Source organism: Acanthochromis polyacanthus, chromosome 8 (genome assembly GCF_021347895.1).
Source record: "Acanthochromis polyacanthus isolate Apoly-LR-REF ecotype Palm Island chromosome 8, KAUST_Apoly_ChrSc, whole genome shotgun sequence".
NCBI lineage: Eukaryota > Metazoa > Chordata > Actinopteri > Pomacentridae > Acanthochromis > Acanthochromis polyacanthus.
In genome coordinates this window covers 17,463,385-17,488,601 of record NC_067120.1, presented here as the reverse complement: position 1 = coordinate 17,488,601, position 25,217 = coordinate 17,463,385, and the positions used below count along the sequence as shown (strand labels likewise).

At 40.1% G+C, this 25,217-nt stretch overlaps 2 protein-coding genes across 7 annotated transcripts in view; both read left to right on the top strand.

Annotated features, from left to right (window-relative positions):
- The window catches only part of si:dkey-82f1.1 (DENN domain-containing protein 2A), a 39,545-nt gene extending 23,409 nt beyond the window's left edge, over nt 1–16,136 (top strand). For both annotated transcript variants that reach the window (XM_051952819.1, XM_022196588.2), the window contains exons 3-20: nt 605–1,648; nt 3,488–3,615; nt 5,016–5,128; nt 5,223–5,420; nt 5,680–5,773; nt 6,650–6,700; nt 6,966–7,153; nt 7,710–7,819; nt 8,497–8,566; nt 8,851–8,928; nt 10,132–10,272; nt 10,464–10,612; nt 12,170–12,347; nt 12,457–12,498; nt 12,651–12,756; nt 14,083–14,361; nt 14,996–15,082; nt 15,214–16,136. In XM_051952819.1, coding sequence (XP_051808779.1) covers nt 605–1,648; nt 3,488–3,615; nt 5,016–5,128; nt 5,223–5,420; nt 5,680–5,773; nt 6,650–6,700; nt 6,966–7,153; nt 7,710–7,819; nt 8,497–8,566; nt 8,851–8,928; nt 10,132–10,272; nt 10,464–10,612; nt 12,170–12,347; nt 12,457–12,498; nt 12,651–12,756; nt 14,083–14,361; nt 14,996–15,082; nt 15,214–15,245 — 3,088 coding nt within the window. In that variant the 3' untranslated portion in view covers nt 15,246–16,136. The remainder of the gene's footprint in view (nt 1–604; nt 1,649–3,487; nt 3,616–5,015; nt 5,129–5,222; nt 5,421–5,679; nt 5,774–6,649; nt 6,701–6,965; nt 7,154–7,709; nt 7,820–8,496; nt 8,567–8,850; nt 8,929–10,131; nt 10,273–10,463; nt 10,613–12,169; nt 12,348–12,456; nt 12,499–12,650; nt 12,757–14,082; nt 14,362–14,995; nt 15,083–15,213) is intronic.
- A 2,822-nt stretch (nt 16,137–18,958) lies between these two features.
- Nucleotides 18,959–25,217, top strand: part of LOC110952830 (transcriptional enhancer factor TEF-3) — a 42,337-nt gene continuing 36,078 nt past the window's right edge. For 2 of the 5 annotated variants that reach the window (XM_022196565.2, XM_051952552.1), the window contains exon 1: nt 18,959–19,312. The gene's annotated coding sequence lies outside the window, so the exon portion shown is untranslated. The other 3 variants (XM_051952554.1, XM_051952553.1, XM_051952555.1) reach the window with 3 other exon arrangements.

Below are 25,217 nucleotides of genomic sequence, written 5' to 3'. Positions count from 1 at the left end.
TTTAATCTGCATGGTTAGCACTGCCCACTCACCAAGAGAAATCTCTTTGCATATTTTGCCTGTCCCTTCGGGTGTGCTTTTGTTGCTTCTTCACCGTCTGTGTACATCTTGTTATTGGCAAGTGATGTTTGATCCTTTTAATCTTGAAATGTTCTTTAGCTTCACCCCAGACTACAATATCTTTTTTAAGAACTGCAACAGTGATGTTGTAAGATATTAATCTATGGTAAGCCAGATGTTCAGATACTCCTTTCTATACCTTGATTGATTTGACTTTCTGAATTTTTTGTCATTTGATATTAAATACTTTTTCCCTGCTTTCAGAGCAGATAACATTTTTGGTTGGACCTGAGTTTACTGAAGTAATCTTTGCCTCTCTAATTGGCAGGTTTCTTTCTAAGATTTTTTGTTGTAAGATTGTCCCACAGTGTTCTATGTTTAGTTCACAGAGTTTAATTATATTATGTCTGATTGTGTGTGAATACAGCACCATGTCTTTTCTTTCTTTTTTTCTTTTTGTTTTATATTTATGTATATCCGCTTGGCTCCTGTGGTTGTATGGCTCTTACATTGATGATATTTTTTATGTGCATTTCTTTTCTAGTCTCCAGTGCTGTGGCTTGAAGGTCGGGGAGGCTCCATCGTCTGCGGTGCCCCAGCCCCAAGACGTGTGTGGGTCACCAGGGGACAGAGAGCGGAGGGGCACTCCTGTGTCCATCAAAACCCCCCTCTCCCCTCTACTCAGTCTGAGCGACAGCCCAGGTCCCCCTGACACCATGCTCACTCACAGGAGAACCACCACCACCACTGACCCGCGGACTCCAAACGTGGAGAACGGGATGTGTGGAAAGCTGAACCACAGCAAGAGCCCAGCAGGAGCCAAGACTGCAAGCATCCGTGATAAGATATCACAATGGGAGGGCAAAAAAGAGCCTGTCCCAATCACTCTTACAGGGACATGTCCGCTAAGTGCAACGCAGAAGGAAGTGGAGACAGTGAGGAAAAAGGAATCCAAAGCTTCAGAGGTGCAAAGGACAGATAGCAAGAGGTTTGTCAGCTGGGACAGACAAGACTCAGGGAAGGAGAATGTTGGGAAGCTGGGGGATTCAAGGCCTAAATCTCCAGAAGGCCTAACAAACAAAGACAGAGAAGTGATTCTGGAGAGGGGGTTTCGGGCTTCCAAGCCAACAGAACAACCCCAAGACAAGAAGTCAGTTTTAACTCACGTCAAGAAACTGGAGAAGGCAACAAAGGAGGTTCCTGACAGACCTTCACTGGCATTTCCAGGGAATTACTTCTGCCCTCCTTCAAAGGAGGAGCTGGAGGAAACAGAAAAGAGGGCCAACGAGCCCATTTTTGGGACTTTTGACATGACTCGACCAGGTGGCTCGCGGAGGAGAAGGGAGGGGGATTTAGAGAACGTATACAGTGAGCCAGGTGCTCCATCTATAAACCCCCTACCTAAACCTCAAAGAACCTTCCAGCACCACACGCCGCCCACTACCCCATCTTCAGGGCCTTGCTTGGGAAAAGGAAAGAGGAACTTGCCTCCTTTACCGTCCATTCCTCCTCCACCTCTACCTACGTGTCCACCCCCAGGAGTTTGTAGGAGACCTTGGAATGACAAAGCACGGGACAGTAGTAACAGGTAAGAAGAAACTATATAATATAATATAATATGTCAGTATACACTTGCCCCGAATTGTCTACAATTGATGCATTTTTATATACCTCTGTGAAATTCAAAAATTTCAGACAACATGGATCTGAACAATGGGATACCAATGCATCTAATGCGTCTCAAGTGTATTCATACTTACGACAGTGCTCTTGAAATTGGATCATTTGTTATTGCCAGGTATGAACAGAGCCAAAGACCTTTACTGAGATGTTGTAAGGTATAGACAAAGTACAGAAAAGACATGGAAAGTAGAGTTCACCCAAGCTCCTCAACCCCAAGGCTAAAAATAAAACTATGTGGTTAAAAGTTCTCTTGTGGAATCAGGATTTGCTACCGATGGTCCGATGTACATATCCTTTAACCCTTCCCCCATCACCACCAGTCAAACACTGAGGTGCACAACATCTCCCACATCTGCTGTAAATCAAAACCACCAGTGACCTCATTCTGTTTCTAAATATCCCACAAAATGAGCTCATTGGTTGGATCTGAGGAATGTACACATCAACTCAACTCATTCCTCCTTCCAAAACTCTACTGGAAGGAGAGACTAACGTGAAGAGAGGTCTGAGTCATGTCAAAGAGGCCCTTTTACTTTTTCAAGAATTTCAGCCTTGACAGCATAGGTCAATGTGCAAGACCTTTGGCTCTCACTAATGAATTGTCAGGAATTCATTTTGCAGAGTTAGATGTTTTAAAATGCAAAGATGGGCAGTTATAAAGTATAAAATCTGATCCAGAAGAAATGCTTATTTGGCCACGAACAATGTCCTGTAAGTGTTTCAGATTCAATTCTCGGTCGTACTTGAATTCAGATGGTTGCGATCAAATAAACAGGGCTCTGTAGGGAAACCAAAAAAATGTGAACTCTGCAGAATTGGAGCACATCTATTGTTCACTTTCTCCAGTGGTCTGAATTCTTGTTTGGAGCTTGTCTTGGATCTGTTACATTCCATACCATATGTGGAGGCCTCACTCTGCTCAAGTGCACTGTGTCAAGCCCTTTGTTTAGTCAGGCTGTCTCCCTTTTGAGTGTCTTTTGCAGGATATATTTTTGTCTGTATGTCTATGTGCTAACAAACATACTAAGTTACCAGTTTATTAAATACAGCTTCATCCAGCACTGCGCAGCATCTCTGCAATAAACCACGCTTTTGTGATGTTTGGTTTTTGCTCAAACTGTGCCTGAGAGTTGTTGAGATGTTAATGAACTTGCTTACCTTTATTTTATATATTGAGAACAATCCACAATAGTTAATATTATTAATAATATTCCTGGTTTAGTGAGATGCCTAGTTTTCAAATGCAATTACAAGGAAGGTTTAAATGGACAAAATAAGACAAAAGCCAAACATAGATCATAGATTCAAGCATAAGGAAGCTGTTTTGTTGTTGCAGTTGCATGTCAGTGTGGAGAAAACATTGTTTACTATTCAATTCAGTTCAATCCAGCAAAGGTGGAATTAATTGCAGGGCTGCTGTATTGCATTTAATGTAGCAAGATGTGCCAATAAAGTCGCAGTTTAGCTTATAAGCATGTGGGAATGTATACAACCATGAATGTTCTTGTGCACTTTATTCTACTGGGCTGTAATCTCTGGTAATGATGAAATACAGATGTGGTCATTTTGATGTTGCAACTCGTATATGAAGATCAGTTTTCCTGCTTAACATATCAAAAACTTTTAAAAACATCAACATGACATGTATTCACTCAAAGGAAAAAAAACAAAAATCCTTTCTTTCTCTGCATCTTTGCATTGGGTGTGCAAATCTCTTGAATCGTTTTGCTATTCTGTCCACCAGGAAGTCCTATGAATTTGAGGATCTGCTACAATCGTCCACAGAAAGCTGCCGGGTGGACTGGTACGCTCAGTCCAGACTGGGTTTAACACGCACTTTATCAGAAGAGAATGTGTACGAGGACATTATAGGTAAAGCTTTCTATGCTGTCATTTTTTCTGTTTGCAAAATGTGAAAACGTGTCCTGTTGCTTTCACGTTGTCCTATTTTCTATGCCCTTCATATGCTGCATGACCCTTGAGTTTCATTCTCATATCAGTGTGTGTCATGGAGTTCAGCAACAGAGTTGATGAGGAGGACAAACTGTCTTTGCTGTACTCTGTTTTTTCAGCTCCTATTTTAATTTAGGGCCACGCTGCTCCACTTTTATTAAAAATTGTGCGTAGAAACTTGAACTGCGTTCCTACCTTATTGTCTGCAGTGTTATGCCAACCCCACCTAGAGCCCTTTTAATTTCATAACGCACAATACTGGCGTTGTGTGAGGTTGCACTGTAGCTGAGCTTGGCTACTGTGATTTTCAGTGCAGCGGGAGGCATGTGAATGGCTTGGAGCCATGGCACATTACTGGCAAATGCGCTCAACATGTCTTTGGTTTTCATCTGAGAGGCTGGTGTGTAATGAGTGCTGCTCGCTGGCAACAATCAAATTAAGTTTAATTATACGCGAGTAAGGCCACAGCTTATTGTGGATCCATTTATAGATTCCTGCTTTCGTACAGTAGTATTGTTCAGCAAAATACTCAGACATTGTTCACCAAACACTTACCAGCATCCCATGGGTATTCATCATCCAACTCACTGTAGCTGTCTATTCAGAAAACAGCTCAGGGAGGCAGAGATATACATAATGTAGACAGTGATGAATTGTTGTCAGGGCCTCAAAGTCTTGCCTTCAACCTCTACCCACAAACCTCTCTTAAACCCACTGTGAGCACACAATCCACATGCCTGACAGTGTTTTTCAGCGTGAGAGGAAGGCAACTGTCATCAGTACATGTGTTCAGACTGATGCAGACTCACATGTGCATAGCTGACAGCACACACAAACACACTGTAGAGATTAGTTTGACATCTCATCGGCCATCAATGTAAAAAACAGTACACTGATCCCTTGTTTTCTTCAGTGGGAGAAGGAACAAGGAACTGAACGTCCCTCTTTATTCGCCTACACCTACAGGTCACATCTGGCAGATGGATTGACAAAGCAGAGAGACATTCAGACAGACAGAGACAAAGAGGCACAGGTTTTTGGAAAGCTACCCCCTTTCTTATATGCAGAGGAGGACTGGTGGCTACATTTAGTTTTAGCTGTGCAAAAATCTTATCACAGTGAAATATGAGCGAGATGAGCGCATTGCTACTTCTGGTAGCTCCCTGCACATCTGGACTAAGGATCATCTGGCAAAACAAACATGACTGATATGGAAAAAATACTTATCTGTTCTCAGAAAGGAGCTGTTTATTGAGGTCATTATGTAACCCAGGTGACAGTGATTTCTTGGTTTTGAAAAACATTTTTTCCTTTTGAAGATCCTCCATCCAAGGAGAACCCCTATGAAGATATAGAGCTGGAGAGAAGTTGTTTGGGAAGCAAATGTGTTTCACCTGCCTCCTCGTCTCCTGTCCCTGACACACCAAGTAAGGTCAGTCATCAGTGCATCAGCATAGCAGCAACTACATTCAGCAGAATCTATTCTATATACCACATCAACCCTGTAATATGTCTGTTCCCACCAGCTCTCCTCCAAGCCTGGCTTCTTCAGACAAAACTCAGAACGAAGAAGCTTTAGAGTGCCGGAACTACGCAAGACCAACAGAGACACTGGCATGTCCTCACCTTCCCGTATCAGCCCCCCCTCAACACCCAGCAGCCCTGATGACACCCCGTGTCTCTCTGGAGACCCCTACAATCGCAGACGAAGGAAAATCCCCAAGGTATGGTAGTCTAACAGGCCTCTCACAGAGCTCATGCCCTGTGATTTATGGTCCAGTACACTGCTCAGGGAGGTTCAGAGCTGGTTCACTCATGCTGCTGCCTGGAAAGGAGTAAGGCAGAGGAAAAATTCTGACTGATACTTCCTGCGAGAAGTGTGTCTAGAGAAAGGCTTCACTGAAACTGTATTGAAATGATCTTGGAGGATGTTGTTGATTAGCACAAGTTAAAGTTAGACATTTCTTTGCTTAACTCCTCCAGATGGTGGTGAAAATCAACGGCATCTTCGAGGCACGGAGAGGGAAGAAACGCATGAAGAAGGTTTCTCAGTCTGCTGAGTCCAGCTCAGGGAGAGGTGAGGGTTTGTATATAACAGCTGGCCACAAACAGGACTGTTTTACGTTTTAATTTGCTGCCCTTCACAGTTTTTTTTGCTTGTAAAAGATCATGTAAACCTCTGCAATGCTTCCATCAAGGAGGCTGTACTTTTGCTTGTGCTTCTTTGTGATTAACATGATACATCAAAGACTTGTTTATTGATGTCGATAAAGTTTTTTATGGTGTGAAAGCAGATTCAGGTGTAGGTCCTAGTCTGGATCCAGAAATTGTTTTCTTAACTTTATGAGGTGTTCTTTACATTGCAGGACAATCTTTGTATACATGAATTCAGTGATTGTCTCACACTTTGTCTAATTTTTCATAGAAATTTTGACAGCTAGTCTTGTTAAATCACAGACATCGTATGAAGACACTGTGCTGCTATACAGCCACACTAACGCACATTTTTAATTTAGTTAATGAGAAGTGTTTTAAATTGCTGTAATTGCACAGGTTTGTTTATCATTATTTTACAATACATTCCTATTTGTAAAACTCCTGTGCTTTTATTTTTTTATCATACTTGAACTGAGATGGTACATTTTCATCAGTACCGTCAACACTTTACCCTTTGTAGAGGCTTTTAGTCATGACCGATTATGTATGGAACTTGGTTTTCCAGAAAGATTTTGCAGGTGTAGTGCATTGGTCATCTAATCTCAGTACCTCATTACATGTATTCACTTAGTTTGGCAAAGTTCCAGTTTTGTTCCAGAGGACTGTGTGTTTTTCTGTGGTAGTGGCTATGGCTGGAGTGAAAGCAATGAGAGCAAATTCCATGTGCCTTGAGTTTCCTGTGATTGTTATTTGCAGTCTCATCACACTCTTTCACTCTGTCTTCTTTTTCATTTAGTAACAGATGAGAACAGTGAGTCGGAGAGTGACACGGAGGAGAAACTGAAAGGTGAGAACATAAAAGAAATACTTACACACACATGCATACACATATACACTTTAGTGACGTAATGCATGTCTCGCAAGACAAGTACAATGGGCTCATTGGCTCACTTATATGCAAGTTTTCTTTTTTAACATTGTGTATCTAACCTCTAAAATATATACAGGTGGAATTGCAGATGGCTTTACTGTTCATTGTGACCTCGTAGTGACATATTTTGCATGTGTGTGATATGGATGTATTTGCATGAATTTGTTTCTCTGTGCCTCAGCTCACAGCCAGCGGCTTGTGTCAGTCCAGTCCATGCTGAGGCAGGCAGGGCGTTACCGGACCTTGGAGAGGGATTTGATGGAGTTGCAGGAGAGGAAGCTCTTTGAGTATTTTATAGTTGTTGCGCTCCACAAGACCAAGGCCGGAGTTCCATACCTGCCAGAGGTCACACAGCAGTTCCCTCTTAAGGTAAAAGAGGACAGGAATATTATTGAAGCAGAATAAGACAAAGGACTTTTTAAAAAAAAGTAAATCTACATTGCTGAAAAGGGAACAGTATTTAAAAAAAAATAGCAGAAACAGAAATGTTCTCTTACCCAGCCAAAAGTATAAAGAGACCTTGTATACACCAGTTTTAAAACACTAGTTTTTGCTTTAGAACCGAACAAAGACACTCAGATTTCATCAAGGATAAAGACAGTGGTTGTATTTATTGTGTTGTAATGTTGTAGGTATACGACTCAGTGTGATGTGAAACAGTGTCTTATCATCTTATTAAAGCCAACATTACAGTTTTAGCATATTGACTGATAAGGACGAGGCCCACACAAATTGAGACTACATGATGGCTAAACAATAGTATTTATTTGCTCATCTGTGTCCAGTGTGCAGGTGTTTATCTCTGTTCAGTATTAGTCTTATGGAATCTAATCTGAAGGCTGTGATGGTGTGATCTTTTTAGCGGTGTACAAGATATATTTTCAAGATATATTTGTTGACATATGTTCTCTCTTCTGTCATCCAGCTTGAGAGGAGCTTTAAGTTCATGCGGGAGACTGAGGACCAGCTGAAGGTCATCCCACAGTTCTGTTTCCCTGACGCTAAAGACTGGGCGCCTGTCGACAACTTCCCCAGGTCAGTCCAAGTCCGACTGCTGCCATGGCACACAAGAGCAAAGCGAAACAAAATAGGGACACAGGAATTTCCCCATAGAGTGGTAATAGCTCAGCTGTTTTCCTTGTTAATAACACTTGGTAGTGAGCAGCAAAAAAGCCCCGGAGAAAATGACCTAATGGCTTGTAGAGATGACTGCTCTTTCTTTAACTACAAGGCACTTAAAATGACACATTCATACAGTGAGAAAAGGTGGATTTAACACTTTATACCTGCCTTGTTATTACAAAATCACATCCCTTCGTATTGCTCTTTGAAATTGTCTGTTACCTAATACCTCCTCTCAACGTCGACATTGTTCCGAGAAGTGATGATGTGTGTCTTGAGGGTGATGGCTAATAATTACCTGCGAGCAAATGTTTGATGGGGGAGGGGACACTGAACACACACACCTGACTGACTGTCTCCCCTGTCAAGAAGGTCATCACCACTCAATGAATACCTGTCAGGTAGAGCTTTTAAAGTTTTACGTGGGTATTTTCCAGAGTCAGCCTGTCCTGAGGGTCTTCCTTGTCAAGTACAAAGTTAGGTTTTGTTCGGAAAAATCAAGTCCAGCATTGATTTTTTTTTGTATGATTTGAACTTTAAATAGTTTCCACTTTGTCTGAAATATCTTTTCCTCTCTTTCACATCCCCAGTGAGACATTCTCATTTGTACTGACTGGTGAAGATGGCAGCAGGCGGTTTGGCTACTGTCGACGTTTACTGGTATGCTCAGAAAATGTTTCAGTAGCTTCTGCTAATTGATTTTAATAATGTTAATCCCGCTTCATAGATTTGCTTATCCAGTGTCTTCTGGTCCTTTTAACCTTCTTACATGACTTCTGAATTTGGTTTAATGCGATTCAGATTTTTTTTTTCCTGAATGTAGCTGCAAAGTATCTACAAAACAAAGGCTTTGATTTGCCCCACTGCTCTAATCCTCTGGTTGTACTTGGGTGAGCAGTCTTGTGCTCTGACGCTGTCTCTCTTTTCTTTCTGGCTGTTCACAGCCCAGTGGTAAAGGCCGGAGGCTCCCTGAGGTCTACTGTATTGTCAGCCGCCTGGGATGCTTCGACCTCTTCTCCAAGGTAGACATAGTGACTTAAGCATAGACACAAATGCACAAACTACATTCAGATCCATTACTCGCATTCAATTGTGAATACATTGCTCAGAATTGTGCTTATTGCAAAACTCTTACATACATCCTCACAAAAAAAAGTACCACCCTCGGTGCCACAGGACCCCACCCACCCTCTGCCCAGTCCACTTTCCCACAGAGCCTTGTAGTTCTGGCTCCAGTACAACAACACATATGAAATGCAGCTGATGTGGTTGCTGCACTGGAGTAGGTTCCCTGTAATGAGCCCTAGATTTATGTTAACCTTGTGCAAATGTCTCAGCAGCGTACATATGCAACTGCTAAAGTTAAATATGAAAGGATGCACGCATGGTCATAAAAGGCTTTTCTGAATATGTTTCTTTTGTATCAGATCATCTACATAATGTTTAATACTACACAGATGTGTGTGGTAGGTTTGTAGAGGAGTACACATCATTGATTCAGGCCGTTATTTGTTTGTTCTATTGACCTTACTGTGTTAGGCTGTTCACACTGCACCATGGCGATAATAAATAAGTTTGGGATAATAATATCCAGTGCGGCTGACCAAAATCAAAGGAGGCGTGATAGAGTTACCTCACCCTTCATGACTTTATGACGGAACATGAATCCACTGCCATTTTAACTGTTTGTTTACAGAAAGAACAGACTAATCACAATGAGGCTTTTACCTGATTAAATGAAGGAAAAGATGGAGGAAGGAATTCATTGATAACAGTTTACACTTCCATTGATATATATATATATATATATGTGTATATATATATATATATATATATATATATATATCACATTTATTACTTTTAAAAACAAAAGCAAATATAATTATGAATTTGAGTTCTCGTAATGAGTACTTTAGCTTTAGTACTTTAAATGAGTTTCAATGCTTATACTTTTTAAAGAATACAAAAGTTTAAGAATTTAATGGTTCTTTTCAAGTACTTCTGCTAAATTTAAGTGGATAAGCTAGTACCTAATATATCTGACATGAAGTTGATTAAAGTTGTTCATTGTGTTTATTATAGACATTATATATCTCATTGTAAGCACTGTACACTGAGCTCTCAGTTTGGGGTAGAAAGATAAATTACCGACAATGTGCCTACAGTATACACATTTGTCAATGCCAGTATTTAAATTACAGACTCTCCTTCTCTGTCTTTTCCAGATCCTGGATGAAGTGGAAAAGAGGAGGGCTATCTCCCCAGCTCTGGTGCAGCCTTTTATGAGAGGCATCATGGAGGCTCCCTTCCCTGCTCCAGGAAGGACCATCACTGTCAAAAACTTTCTCCCTGGCTCTGGGACAGAGGTGAGGTGATGTGGGGTTACTGTGGAAAACAAGATTCTCAGATTCTCATCATTCTTGGAGGCAAAATTTGTACAATTATGTAAATGATCACATTAGCATCTCTATGTGCAGCCATGCTTTATTACTATGCTGTCTGAAAGTGTTTTTCTTCCATTTACACCCATCACACTTTCTTTCTTTCTCTCCTACAGGTAATAGAGTTGTGTCGACCGTCAGATTCCCGCCTGGAACATGTGGACTTTGAATGTCTCTTCTCTTCCTTGAATCTACGTCTCCTCCTCCGAGTTTTCGCCTCTCTGCTGCTGGAGCGCCGGGTCATCTTCACTGCTGACAAACTCAGGTTGGTCCCAGCGAAGATATTGCTGCACAGCATGGTGGTTAGTTTGATCTCAAAGCCAAAGATCACATGTTCAGGCCTTGCAACAAGCGTTGGTAAATGAGTGGGTGAAGTTGTTGCAGTATTTTAATTAATCTTTTTAATAAATCTTTGCTGATTAAACTAATGAAGGCGGGGTAATGATGGTGAAAAGAGTAAACAGTTTGGAGGATATGACAGAGAGACCTCAAGTCGACAAGCAGTCTGAGGAAAAGAAGATCCCAACCAAGTGTGAAAGGAAGGAATGCTGTTGTGTTATACAGTCGCTTGGGGAACAATCAGTTCTCTGGAAAACTGTCATGGATGCCAGATAGAAGGAGTTAGGCTTTAAAGTATGGCTGCAGAGCTAACACGTGTGCACATTGACGTCATCACACAGACAGTGTTCACTCAAACCTTTAACTCTTAAGCCATTATCACAGTGGTGAGTCCCCACAAAAGGGTTTTCTTTAACTGTTCTGGTGCACCTTTTTGACACATGGGGTCAGTAGAAACAGTCAATTTAAGAACCATTCTGAGGGTTCGGTTTGTTTAATACAACACAATATGCAATTCTCAGCCATACTTTAATATATCTTCCCTTTAAAATCCATGTAATGTGGTTCAAAAGCACTGGAGGCATTTCTCACCACAGCTCTTAAGCAGAGTGCTTGCACTTTCTCTACCATTCAGTGGAAATTTGGCCTCGTTAATCATTTTTTAAATGAATTAACTGTGAGCAGATGCACACCCGCGAGAGATTAAGTTAACAGCGTGAGTGAGTGTGTCTGCTGCCGCGGTGTAGTTTTTTATAGGTGTTACATCACACTCCACCAAAACATTCCTGTCAGGGTGACTGTGGGTTTGTTGGAGCAAATACAAATTAGCTTTTCGCATTATGTTCCACAGTAATAAATGGTTGGCAGGACAAGTTTTTTGGAGGAGCACGCTGGCACCATCTTGTGGCAGGAACTACTTTTATATTTTAGTCTTAAACAGAGCCTGCTTTTGAGGGTATGTTCTGCGTTTTGTACGTTTTTTTGTGGCATTTTTTCCTACTGATGTGAAAAGCCCTGAGATATAATGGGGACGTTTATTTATCCTGGTTCAGTACATTTGAAAGTTTTAAAGGTTAATTTCTGACCGTGGAAACAATAGTTGTCTTTTTAGTGTCTGTACTGAAGCTTTTGTTTGCATTGCACCATCTGCATTAGATTGACTTTAATGCACTGTCATTTTAATTGTATATTTTACTTTTTTTTAGAAGCACCTATCCATGTTGACTTCAGTCTAAAGATTACTCATTTTCAAAGTAATGAAAAAATTTGAAATCAGTGATAGGTTTAAGAAACTAAGCAGGCTTTGGGCCATGGTAAGAATGTTTATTCAACAGATTTTAAAGTCCATTGTTACTATACAGGTTTGATACATGATTTCATTCAGATTGTTTATCCATCACACTGTATTATCACATATAAATCATTTATAAAGTAATTTCCCCTTTTTTTAAAAACATTACCTTCTTTTTCTCTCTTTCTACAGCACATTGTCTCAGTGTTGTCATGCAGTTGTGGCTCTACTCTATCCCTTCACCTGGCAGCATACATACATCCCTGTGCTCCCACCATCCATGTTGGATATCGTCTGCACTCCAACTCCCTTTATAGTCGGCCTCCTCTCCAGCTCTCTACCTCGACTCAAAGAGCTGCCCATAGAAGAAGTAGGTTGTTCGTTGTTTTGTGAAATAATGCCTGTGGTGCCTTTGACTCTGGGCATTTCCTCCACTGAACAATAGTTCCAGGAAATGACATCACTCTCTCTCTGCTCAGGTCCTGGTGGTCGACCTCGGCAACAGCCGCTTCCTACGACAGGTAGAGACTGTAGAAGCATAAATAGTACAATGAAAATCTGTCTGTTCTCACAGTTTTCATCACCCAGCTCCATTACACGTATAGTGATTTTACCAGATGTGTGGAGACAATATGTTCGTTCACTGCGGTATGTTTTTTTTTCTCCTTCACAGCTGGATGATGAGGACTCCATTCTTCCTCACAAGCTGCAGGCGGCACTGGAGCATGTGCTCGACAAGAGGAGGGAGCTGGCCTGTGAGAAAGGAGATCTGCCCAATGGTGACTCAGCAGAAAAACTAATGTTTTGTTGTGATGCATTTTTATATCTCTGTTGATTCAGTAGAGACACCAAATATAGTTAGGATAGAGACATAGACTGGTCTGTGGTTCTCACTCTTATAAAGAAATACATTTCAGATCATTTAGCTGACCTAATTCTAAACTAATTAGAATTGCATTGCTCAAAATAACACACATTTTTTTAGTTGTTTCAGTTGACTAAAAACTAAAAATGATTTAGGTAAAATTAAAGCATTCTTAGCATTACAGAGTTTTCAGAGTATTTAAACTTCTAGCCTTTTATTTCATGTAACTTCTCCATCACTAAACAGATCCCTAATGTTAGCTGTCAAATTCTTTTAATACAAAAGACTTGAAGCACCTATGACTTATCATACTGCAACTTGATTTTAGTTTTGTGGCGCATCCAAGCGAAATTTCCATGGGAACTTTCCAGAACTATTTTATTATTTTCCAGGACTGTTGTGTGTTACTGGATAACTACATTCTTGTATTTCAAGTTTTGTCCTAAATAATGAGCCTTTACTAAAGCGTCCTTACGCTCTTTTAAAGGGGCATTAAAGCGTGATGAAACTCATAAAAGAAATGTAGTTGTTAAAATGTGACATCACAAAAGCAATGAGGCTGTAAACTAGTGCAAAAACTACATCACTGCTTCCCTCATGTTGTCACAAAGACAGGAAGCCTTAAAACTGTCCCTAGGTTTTCAGTGTAACACTGCTGTTATGCTTAAAAGTTGAATTTATTAATTTTAATGAAAAAAAAATATAACAGGTATGACATATATAACATTTTTAGTAATATATTTAAGTAGTATATATTTTATGCAGTTAAAGAAATCGTTAAGATCCTGTGCAGAACCCTCAAACTCCAACTCCACACAGCCTCCTCTTAGGGATGATATATACACAGAACAGCCTTATGTCCCTTGATCCTTGAGTTATGGCTCTAACTGGCCTAGTGAGGCAGTGATATACTGCAGTGCAAAACATGTCGCGATATTTATGGCTTGAGAATACAGATTTTGGTCTTAAAAAAAAACCTCAACAAAGATTTTTAATGTGTATAAAGTATTATTTATGAGGTTGGATCTATCTTGGATTTTCAGTGAGAAGGGAGTTTATTTTCCTACATTCTGAGTACGAAGGTTTGATTGGAAAAACTTCTACCAGACAATGATTGAGTCAGTGGCACTGATCACTTCCTTAGCAGATGCATCAATCATTCTGTCATATAGAACAGTCATTTTCTTTTCTATTTCACTTACTTTTACCCCTCTTTTCCTGTTATTTTCTCTCCTTCCAGACTCCAGCTCCCTCAGCACGGTGGTGTCCGAGGCCTTTGTACGTTTCTTTGTGGAGATGGTGGGTCACTACTCCCTCTTCATGGGTGGAACAGAGAGGGACGATGAGTCTGTCTCCTCCCCTACACTGCCCAGCCCGTCCTCCTCCTCCTTTCAGCGGGAGGCCTTCCGTAAAGCGGTCACTTCGAAGAGCTTGAGAAGGTTTCTGGAGGTGTTCATGGAGACCCAGATGTTTACTGGCTTCATCCAGGAGAGGGAGCTGCGCAGACAAGGCCTAAGAGGTACTGAGATTGGACTCGTTTTGCAGGAAAGTGTTGAGTTGTTAAAGTAGAAATACCAGTTGCACAACTTTAGCTTCTGTATAATCTGAAGATTGATTCATACTTTCTTGGAATGTCTATCTCGTTTTTAGATAAGAGGGAGTTTCTAGGAAGTTTTCCCTTATAACTAGAAGAAATGCTACACAAACTGGTTTTTGATCTCTGCGGCTTTTAACATGATCACATGGTGTTAATCAGCAGAAGAACTTTGTTTATAGCAACTGTTGTGGAACTTTTAAATAGTGAAAGAATACTGTTATTCAGAAAACATATTGCTCTGAGAACTGTTTATACAAGAAGTTATAAAATTGCTGTAAAAATGTGAAGTAAACTCTGTTGATGGGGACTGTGATCCAGTCAAAAGCTTTAGCACAAAATGGATCACGTTTTATCAACTACTGTTTTCAAGGTGAAGAATTCCTCCATGATATAGTCAAAGTTTTTGAGATCTCTGTGCAAATGGAATAAATAAGTTGCAGTTAAATGTTGACGAGTATGGCAGTCCATAAATACCTACTCTGCATTAGTTAAATGCTCCTCTAAACGCCTTTTAAAATATTTAACTTCATTAATGAACTCATTATTTTGTCTCCAGGTCTCTTTGAAGTGAGAGCACAAGAGTATCTGGACTCGCTGCCTGGGAGCGAGCAGCGAGGGGTCAACAAGTTCCTTAAAGGCTTAGGTGCGATTTGTTGAACATCCTCAGTCAGTCAGCTGATCTCTTGAATTAATTAACTGTACTGTGAAACTTTCCAGTTATTATGGAAAGATGTTGTTAAACATGTCTTGATGTGGATTTGTTGCCTTTTCCAGGAAACAAGATGAAATTCCTTTCCAAGAAATGAGACTCGGAGTCAAGCTGTCGTCATTGAAAGCCGAAAAAAAAAGGTGACACACTCCCTGGACGTGGAAAGCATACAGATGGAGATGTGTCATTAGGCCTGAACAAAGGGAAAGCCCCTGAAGTGAACTGGACTGATAGTTTGTGAACACGGGGGAATGTGGGGAAAGTTAGGGTTTCGCTTTCAGCTTCATTAGCCAGTCATTCCATTAGCTTGGACCAAAACTTCCCTCCAGCATGATAAAGCAATGTCTAACGGTGTCTAGCGTCACGCTCTAAATGTTTTACAGGTTACAGCCAATCCTTACAGTGTATTACTGAATAGCACAGCACAGTGTAAATGTTTTAGGAACAGTGTTCTCAGTCACTAACTTCACCTGTGAACCTGTAATGAGGAGCGTCACTGAAGTTTCAGTTTGTACAATCTTATACATTCCAAGTATTTCTATAGAAGCTTTTATAAATACAATAGTACAACTTCCTTGTTGACAGGAGGCTTTTAAGTTAATTTATATTCCTTTTCTAGACAAACTTAATCTCTTTTAAATTTCCTTCAAATGAGTGCAAAAGAACCTCCTGTAGTTTGTAATACGCTTTATTTAACAGAGTCTAGTCCAGACTTTTTGTAGACCACTTTGGGTTGTCGGGTATATGTACCACTGTTTTAAGTAAATGTACTTTTATTGGAAAAGGAATGAGCACAGAGACTGAGGAAGGAAATCAATGTGAATACGTCTGTCACTTGGGTTCCAGTAGTGGATGTGGGACTAGAACTGAAGAATGATGTGCATGTTAGGCCGATCAGGATCAATGTGTTTCACAAAAACAACTAGGGCTGCCTTAAACTTGATTGAAAAAGCAATGAAACTTCATAAATAAAGTTAAGTGATTTAGACTAATGACTCCTCTTTCTTTCAACCAATATGACATATTCCAGTATTTTAGAAACTATATTAACTTAATACATCATTTTCAATCTATAATGTCACTTTTAGCAAACTGAAGGTTTTAAGGTTGGTTTAAATGAACATTTAAATCTCCACCACTGGCCAACAAACCACTGTAAATTAAGAGAGGTAGTTTAACATTTGTTCATTTAGAGATGGCTATAGGTACAAGTTTGACATTGTTAAAGTTATGGTAACGATTTATATTAATCTAAATGCTAAAAATGCTTTGTGCAGAATACACTTCAAGACCAAGACCCTAAAGTCATGTCCTCTGTACTTTCTGGTAAAAAAAAAAAAGGGGGGGGGGGGGGGCATTATTGTTGTATTCATATTGTTATGAATACAACAATAATGAGTGATTTTATCAGTATCAGACAACATTTGTTGTTTCTGGATTTTATGAATCTGCAGGACAAAATTTGAGCACAACTGTGAATCTCAACAACAAATAAATTAAGCTGACCATTATTTAGAGAATAAATAACTGGAAAGAAAAATCCCAGGTTACGACATCACCTGTGGAAACTAATGGATTGAAACCAACACTCTGCAATACCCTCAACATCCAGTAGGCGGCTCTGTCACCCAGTTCATGTTCTGCACATGTTGCAGAGTCCAAAGTTGAGAATTACATCTGAGACAATTATGCTTCCAGGCCTTTAATGACTTGCACAGCCTGCCCAGGTCCAACAACATTATTGACTCTGTCTGCTCATGTGAGGAAAGAAAGATTGAAAGTGGAAGTGAAAGGAGATGACAGGTGGTCTGACATTCCTCTACAGAGTTTTCGAAAACTGATATTTTGTGTAACTTATGTTTAGCTCTTTTTCCCAAAACCCCTAAAACAACACTATGGTGACAATCTTTATAATTTCTAAAACACTTGACAAGAGGCAGCACGGATGGACAATTGGATTAGATTCACTGTAAAAAGTAGTTAAGAGGACCGGTTTCCACCAATTTGGATAAAGGTAAGGTTGCAAGACAAAAAGTCACACTTCTTGAATTTTGATAAACTTTTTAAGTCACAAACATTGTTGTTTTAATGAGCTGCACGGACATAAAATTACACCAACTTAATACTCTGTGTAATTAAAATTGACACTTCTGCTTTCATTAATATTTTAAACTCATGTTGTAGTAAAGGAACTGAGTTGTCTTGATTTCTGAAGCTTGAAGCTCTGAATATGCACATGTTTATTTTACCAATTATTAAAGAAATGATCATTTAAATTATCACTGATTGTTTATTGGTTGAACATATTTTATTATTTTAAAATAATAAGCATTTGAACATTCAAAACTGTGGAAACATACTTTTTTGTTTGATTTTTAGTGTTCTAACATGTTTCTATGAAGGAAGATAAGATGAGACAAGATGAAACTTTATTCATCTTGAAGGAAATTCTTGTGCTATTGCTAAAAAAAACAATGACAAAATATAAGAAATGAAGCATCTAAATGTAGAAAGCAATATGATATGAAGCCTGATTTTTTTTAAACAATGAGACACTACCATGCCCAGCTTTATAGCAGTGTCTGTTCAGGAAAACGTGGTATGAACTGGATAAAATATCAACAGCTATTGTTCAACTTTTAATGACAATTTAAAACCATTCCTCCACACACATATATAATATTTTAGAACAGTATTATCTGCTTCTCTCTGTCAGTTTGCACTACTGTTCAAACGTTTAGGGTCACTTTAAAATGTCCTTATTTCTGAAAGAAAAGCAGTTTTTTTTCAGAGAAGGTAACATCAAATGAAGCAGAAGTACAGTCTATTGTTAAGGTGGTGAATAACTAATGACTAATGACCTCAAAGCTTTGAAGGGTAGTGTGTATTATTTTCTAGATGTGTAAATATCTGTATATTTATACACACACTACCATTCAGAAGCCTGGGGTCACCCAGGCAATTTCATGTTTTCCATGTAAACTCACACTTTTATTCATGTGCTAACATTATTGCACAAGGGTTTTCTAATCATCAATTCAACACCATTAGCTAACACAATGTAGCATTAGAACACAGGAGTGACGGTTGCTGGAAATGTTCCTCTGTACCCCTATGTAGATATTCCATTAAAAATTTCCAGCTAGAATAGTCATTTACCACATTTACAATGTCTACTTCTGATTCATGTAATGCTATCTTCGTTGAAAAAAAATGATTTTTTTTTTTCAGCAATAAGGACATTTCAAGTGAACCCAAACTTTTGAATGGCAACTACTGAAAATATATACATTTAATTTTTTAGTCATAGTCATTTCTATAGTCTCTTTTCCTTATTCCTAGAGTGACGCCAACAGCCAAAACCAAAACCAAATTCCTTGTATGTCATGTACACACTTGGCCATTAAAGTTGATTCTGAAACCTTATAATGTGCATTTTACACATTTACTAACTGGGTCAGAGTTGCATGGATGTGGTTCAACTTGAATAAACTTTATTGCCATTAGAAATGAGACTGTAAAAGTCATTTTAATCTCGTTTTTGTTACTCAGTCTACTTGCTGAGTGCTCTTATAATCCTGTTTGTCCCTCTTCCTCAGTGACAGTTTCCTCAGCACTGTTGTTTATATATATCTATATCTATATATATATATATATATATATATATATATATATATATATATATATATATATATAGATAGATATATATATATATATATATACTTGATGTGATTTCCTTTGAACCCCTCTCTCTTTCCTTTCAGAGCCCTCCTCCCTCACTCTCTCTCACTCTCCCTCACCCTCCTCCCTGTCGTCATTACGTGTTGACCGGTCAGACCTCCTCTCCTCTCCTCTCTCCTCCCCTCCCCTCCTCCCTCTCTCTCTCCCCCCTCCTTCCCTCCCTTGCTTTTTCTCGGGCTTTTTCCAGGCTTCATGTCATACCACGGCTAATTCCTGAAATTCCAGCCCTCCTCTCGCTTCAAACAAGCGGCTCCAGGAAGGAGACGAGGCAGCAGAAAACAAAGAAAGAAAGAAGAAAAAAGAGAGAGAGAAAAGAAATAACAACCCAGCTGAGTCACTCTTTAAATGTAAAAGAATAATTAAATTATTATGTTTTTGCTGTACCTGCCTGCCTCCACGCCTGCCTGCTAACAGCTCCTCCAGGTAAGCTGGCAGCACAAGTGTTTGACTTTTTAAAGTGTTGTTCCAGATATTAACCTGCGCCTCCAGTCCAGTCAACTTCCAGTCTTGTTGAGTAACGTGGATGTGAAGTCACTATTTCGCCGCCTTCTCTTTTGAATCACCTCTGTCGGAGATAACATTCCTCAAATGTCTCACATTTCTTCGCTCAAATTCCTACATTTGTTTTCCTTTTAACTACAGCGGTGCGCTGAGCGGAGCTTCAGCCGGAGCCTCTGGTGTGTTTTCTGCCGGATAACGTCACTGCCGGGCGGTCAAACATTAGCGCCTGTCCGGGTAAAACTTTTACACCGGGATCATTCAAGCCGTGTATTTATTAACTCGCGGGATTAATCCAGAGTTTATTTCCACACCTCTTCTCCTCTCTCAACAAGTGTGAGTAGACTGGAAATAGTCTGACAGAGCGGTTTGTGGCTGCTTTAGTGTTTCTCAGTGATTTAATTGTTTTTAACATGTGATTTAATAATACAAAATGCTATGAGTGGAGCAGGACACAACTTTAAGTTAGTGTTAAATGATGTAAAGTGAAACTAGTACCAGGAAAATAAAAGTACTTATTATGAATTAGTAGATTGCATTCAACTTTATTCTCATTAAAGCAGTGCAGTGCAATGTTAAATGTATAAATGCAACAGCTTTAAGAGCCTAAAAACAGTATAAATGGTGCACAAAAGTATGCAAAATATAGGATTATACAAGATATGTAAGTAATATTATGCAGTATGGGTATGGTTGATGCATTTCTATCTAACAAACTGGGTTGATGACGATGCCTCTCACTGTTTTATGTAATTTTACAACATGTTTTTCACCTGTCAGATAAATGTAGTCCAGTGAAAGGAATGTTTTCCTCTGAAATATAACGAGGCAGAAGTATAAACAAGCAGCACATAGAAGAAAAAAGAGGTGTAGGTTAAGTAGGGCTGCATCAGAATGTTATTTTCTGGATAGTTGTTGGGGTCTTTCAAATGTCAGAAAATGGTATAAAAGATGTTACTCAGGGAGGACAACTGTTTTATTTTGTCCTCAACCCAAAGATATTCAACTTACTGTCATGGAGAAGAAAAGAAAACAGAAAATATTCACTTTTAAGAAGCTGTAATCAGAAAAAAATGACAGTTTTTCTTAAAAATTTCTCCCAACAGATGAATTTATTATCAAACTATTGATCATTCATTTAATAGCAGACAGATTATCAGTTAATAGTTGCGCTTCTAAAGTAAAGTACAAGTAAATTGCATCATTTCTTTCACTAATGTGTAAACATCTTCAGCAAAGTTATTCCTTATGCAAAGTGGCTGCTTCATAAACATTAAATCATTATAGTGCATGTAGTATGTTGTTTAATTATTAGTGTGTATGCATTAAGCTGTAAGCATTATTTTAATTTCTTTTCAGTTTCTTTAATCTGATTCCACGATTTGTTTTCAAACTATTTTTCTGCAGAATAACTGAAACAAAGTAAACCAAGGAAGGAGCAAGTACTTAAGAGTTGTACTTAAGTAAAGTAAAGAGGATGAGTGTAATTAGTTCCTTTACACTACTGGATATTGTAACATTGCTGTCTTTCTTATGCTTGTTTTATCCTGCTTCATTTATTTCACGCTATAGTTTGCGGATTAGGATTTTACAAACAAACAGCATGTCGAGTAGTTATCTGGTAATTATTATTAAGCTGCATGTCAGCCAACTGTATCTGTTTACACCATTATGGATCAGCGACAGGAAATCGATCACATGTATGTCTGAATACCACGACTGGAAGTGAGACAGCAGCATGGAGTGTCTGAGGAGTTATGGTACACTGCTATAAGAAAGAACAGAAAGTTAATCACATTAAAAAAAACTTGTTGCTGTTTAATTTTCCTGTCTCTGACTCAGCCAAATGTGTTTGTCTAAAAATGAGCTTCATTTTCGAGGTTATTTGATAGTTGAAACATCGACGTGTTAATCCGTCCTGCTCTGTGAAACCCCCCCAGAGACAGCTCCAATATGTCAGAGAAAAAAAGAAACATAAAGCGACTTAAAGTAGAGTTGCAACAAAGGAATATTTTCTCCATCGGTTCAGTTAATAGTTTTCTCAGTTAATGGGTCAACACTGAAAACATACTTGCTTAAAAATAGCCCACCACAAGCCATCACAAGTTCACAGTGGAGGTGCAACAGTCCAAAACTTAAAGATCTTTCATTTAGTATGATATAGGACCAAGAAAATCAGCAAATATTTCCATTTAAGACACTGGAACAGGGGAATTTTTGCCAGTTTTGCTTTCAGAGACAGACTTGAAAGACTACCACAACTGTTGCAGATACATTTTCTGTCAATCAATCTACAATTTCAGCTTTGCTTACAGTGTAACTTTAGATCGTCTAATCATGCATCATACTACATGCATTTCTCCAAACCATAAAAAAATCTTCAAATTTCCGTGTTACGTACGATTGTGTAAATACTGTGTGTAGAGGTGAACAGGCAGAGTGTGTGAGTTTTTTTTTCGATCGATAGCTAACAGAAGACTTGTCGGTGTGTGTGTGTGTGTGTGTGTGTGTGTGTGTGTTTTGGTGTCCTGTAGGGCAGCTGAGCGGAGTGTGTTTTCCAGAGGAGCAACAGGTGGATTGGAGCAGGGTGACAGTGTGACTGGTGGGTAGAAAACACACCTGTCAGAGCCTCCTGTGAAGCGTCTGACAGCCAGAGGAGTTTGGGTTTTTTTCCAGGCCGTGGCTCTTTTGTTTTCAAGGCTTTGGGTTCACTGTTGTCTCAGACAGATGAATTACATTGTAACGTGAACTCTAAGGCTGTGTTGTTCGCACCACTGTAGCGTTTGTGTGTGTGTGTGGGTGGATGTGGCTGGGCCTGGAGGTGGATGTGTTTGCGTGGGTGAGTGAGTGGAACAAGGGGGGAGGCTTAAAGTATGTAAAGGTGTGTGAACAGAAGAAGAAGAAGAAGAAGAAGAAGAAGTGTGTTTCATCCTAGCTTGAGTCACAGTATATGTGTGTGTGTGTGTGTGTGTGTGTGTGTGTGTGTGTGTGTGTGTGTGTGTGTGTGTGTGTGTGTGTGTGTGTGTGTGTGTGTGTGTGTGTGTGTGTGTGTGTGTGTGTGTGTGCAGAGCTGCCCTGAGACAGGTCCTCTCCACAGCGGAGGAGTTTTTTCTTCTTTTTTTTCTTTTTTTTTTTGCTGTGCTCATCCCACATAGCGATCATTCCTCCTCCACTCTCACGAGAAAACGAATAATGCCTCAGATATGAGCCTTGTAGAACAAAGACTTTGTGCTCCGCCCTCCCCTCCTCTTCCACCGACAGCGCACGGCTCTGTGTAGTGTGTGTGACTGCGTTGTCCATTGATTCCGGCCAGTCAGATGGATCTTTATGTTTGGATTATCTGGAAGGGATCTTAAGAGACTCTCTGCCCTGTTTGTTTTCAGCTCTTTTCCTAATGACATTCAGAAAGGACAGAGAGGAGTTGAAGCTGTAAGATTAGTATCTTAGTGAAATATGAATGACTCAGCAGAAGGAAAATTCAGAGTCTTCACTGCCCAGCTTCACATTGTGTATTAATAGTGTTACTGGTTTGTTTACTAAGTTATTCGTCTGGCATTTCTAGTCTTTAGCCAGCATGTAGCCAATATAGTTATATACAAAGAGCTGCTGATAAAAGCTTGTGAAGCAGCATTTGTTTAATATTTGATCCCGTTTTTCTTAATTTTGGCAGATATTTGGGCCACTTTAACACTCAAGTGTGACACCGACTTATTATCAGTGTAAAAAGTTTCTTCTAGTAAACCGTTTGCATTCACTGTTGTACTCCCAGCAACTGCAAATATACCTAAGAAAGGCCAAATAGTGTTCGTGCTGGTATTTTTTTTTAGGTTTCCCACTGTAACTAGCTGCCTCCTGCCTCTGGAAACTACAGCAAGCAGTGGAGTTGTGGGCCGTTTAAGCAAAACACTGAGCTGAAAGATGTAGAGCTGAAGGCAACTGCATTCACGTTTTAAATCTCTGTGGGTCTGTTACTGCAGGTGACGATCAGTTGACTAAATGATCAGCAGGTTAATTGATAATGAGCGTAATTTATGGCTGCTGCCCTACAGTCACGCTGTCGTTGTGTTTTCAGCATGGGAATTAGAAGAGGTGTTTGCTCCCTACAATATCATATAAACATAAATCTGTTAGATCTCATTTTCAAGGTGCATTGTGTTGTGTGTGTGTGTGTGTGTGTGTGTGTGTGTGTGTGTGTGTGTGTGTGTGTGTGTGTGTGTGTGTGTGTGTGTGTGTGTGTGTGTGTGTGTGTGTAGCTTGGAGGCTCCTGCCGGTGAAGCCCAGCTGGACTCAGTGCCAGAGAACACGTGCTCTCAGCAAAAAGCCGACAAAACAAACCCGTTCGTCGCCACGGGCTCTCACTGCGACTTTATTTCCATCACATAGCCTGATCCCACACTGCTGCCTTATTTTCAAAATGTTTCCTGCCTTTACATTCCCGACCTGATTAGCGGAGATTGTGACACACATGCTCACACACTCACATGCATGCCTACACACTTAGCAGTGGCAGTTACTGTTGCTTTTTCAAATATATTTTTCGGTCTCAGTGTGGCTGCAGTGAGGTACAGCATCAGTATTAGTATGCTGATGTTTCACTACGTTCACCATCTTAGTGTAACATTTTTGCATCCTAATATTGAAACACATTTTGTGAGTTTTTTTTCTTTTCGTAAAGTTATTTTTTTTGGCCTCTTTGGCTTTGTTAGATAGGTACAGTGTAGAGGCAGACATGAAATTAGGGAGAAGAGTGGGGGCAAGACATGCAGTAAAGATAGATAGTAAAGGGGGAAGCAAACCCAGATCTGCGACTAGCTCCTGTTCATGGGCTGCCCACTCAACCTGTTGAGCTAACTGGGCGCCCCCGTTTTGTGAGTTTTTAACAGACAAACACACATATTGTCCTGATTATGGTGCACAATGAAAAGTCAAATTCAACCAGAGTTTTTTACATTTTCATCCTACAGCACATTAACAACATTCCACGTCCGTGGTGGAAAAGGAAAGGTCAGGGGGTTACTAGAGCCATCAGGATAAATCATCTGGGAACCACGAATGTCTGTCTGTGCAAAGTTTTTCAGCTATTCGGTGAATAGTTGAGAAGTTTCAGTCTACACCAAAGTAGTGGATTGTATGACCGACTGGCATCTGCATCCTCCTGTTCATCTTTGGTCGAGGGCAAAAATGACCTGATGCTGAGCTACCTGCAGCTTCTTGTGGGTTTTTCCTCTGTTTGGTCATTTGTCTGTGTGTGTCAGAGAGAAGACTTCATTGTTTGACTTCTGTGTTAAAGTTTATATGTGTGTGTGGAGGGGGGGCAACTCTTTGTTTCAGTTTTCCTGATAATTTGTTGCCATGAGCGTGTTTGTCTTAGTTAGTCGGTGTGTGTGCAGTTGTGTAAAGGGTTCGGGGGGCAGTCGGGCTTGGAGGTTTCGTGACCCCCTGACTGCAGCACCAGCTGGGGGATTATCCCGTCAAGGCGGATCCAGGGAAGAAGGGGCCACGCTGGGGAGTGGATGAGGGACGGGGGCTGGAGGGGTGAGGGAGGCAGGGAGAGTAGAAGTGGAGTCGGGGAGGGATGGGGGTTGTTTTAAGGCACGGCTTAGGTTAATTAACCTCCTGGAGGCTTTGAGTGAGGCACGGAGCTGCACAACTAACGGTTTGTGGCCGCCGCAAATCTCACAATGACCTACAGTGGCCCTGAGCTGGAGCTGCACTCCGTTCACAATCAGTTACACAAACAGTACTACTGTCAAATTTGACTTGTGTTTGTTTATTTGACGAAAGATTTGTTTTGTTGCGAGTTGCCAAGTAGCTGGTCGGCTCGTGATTA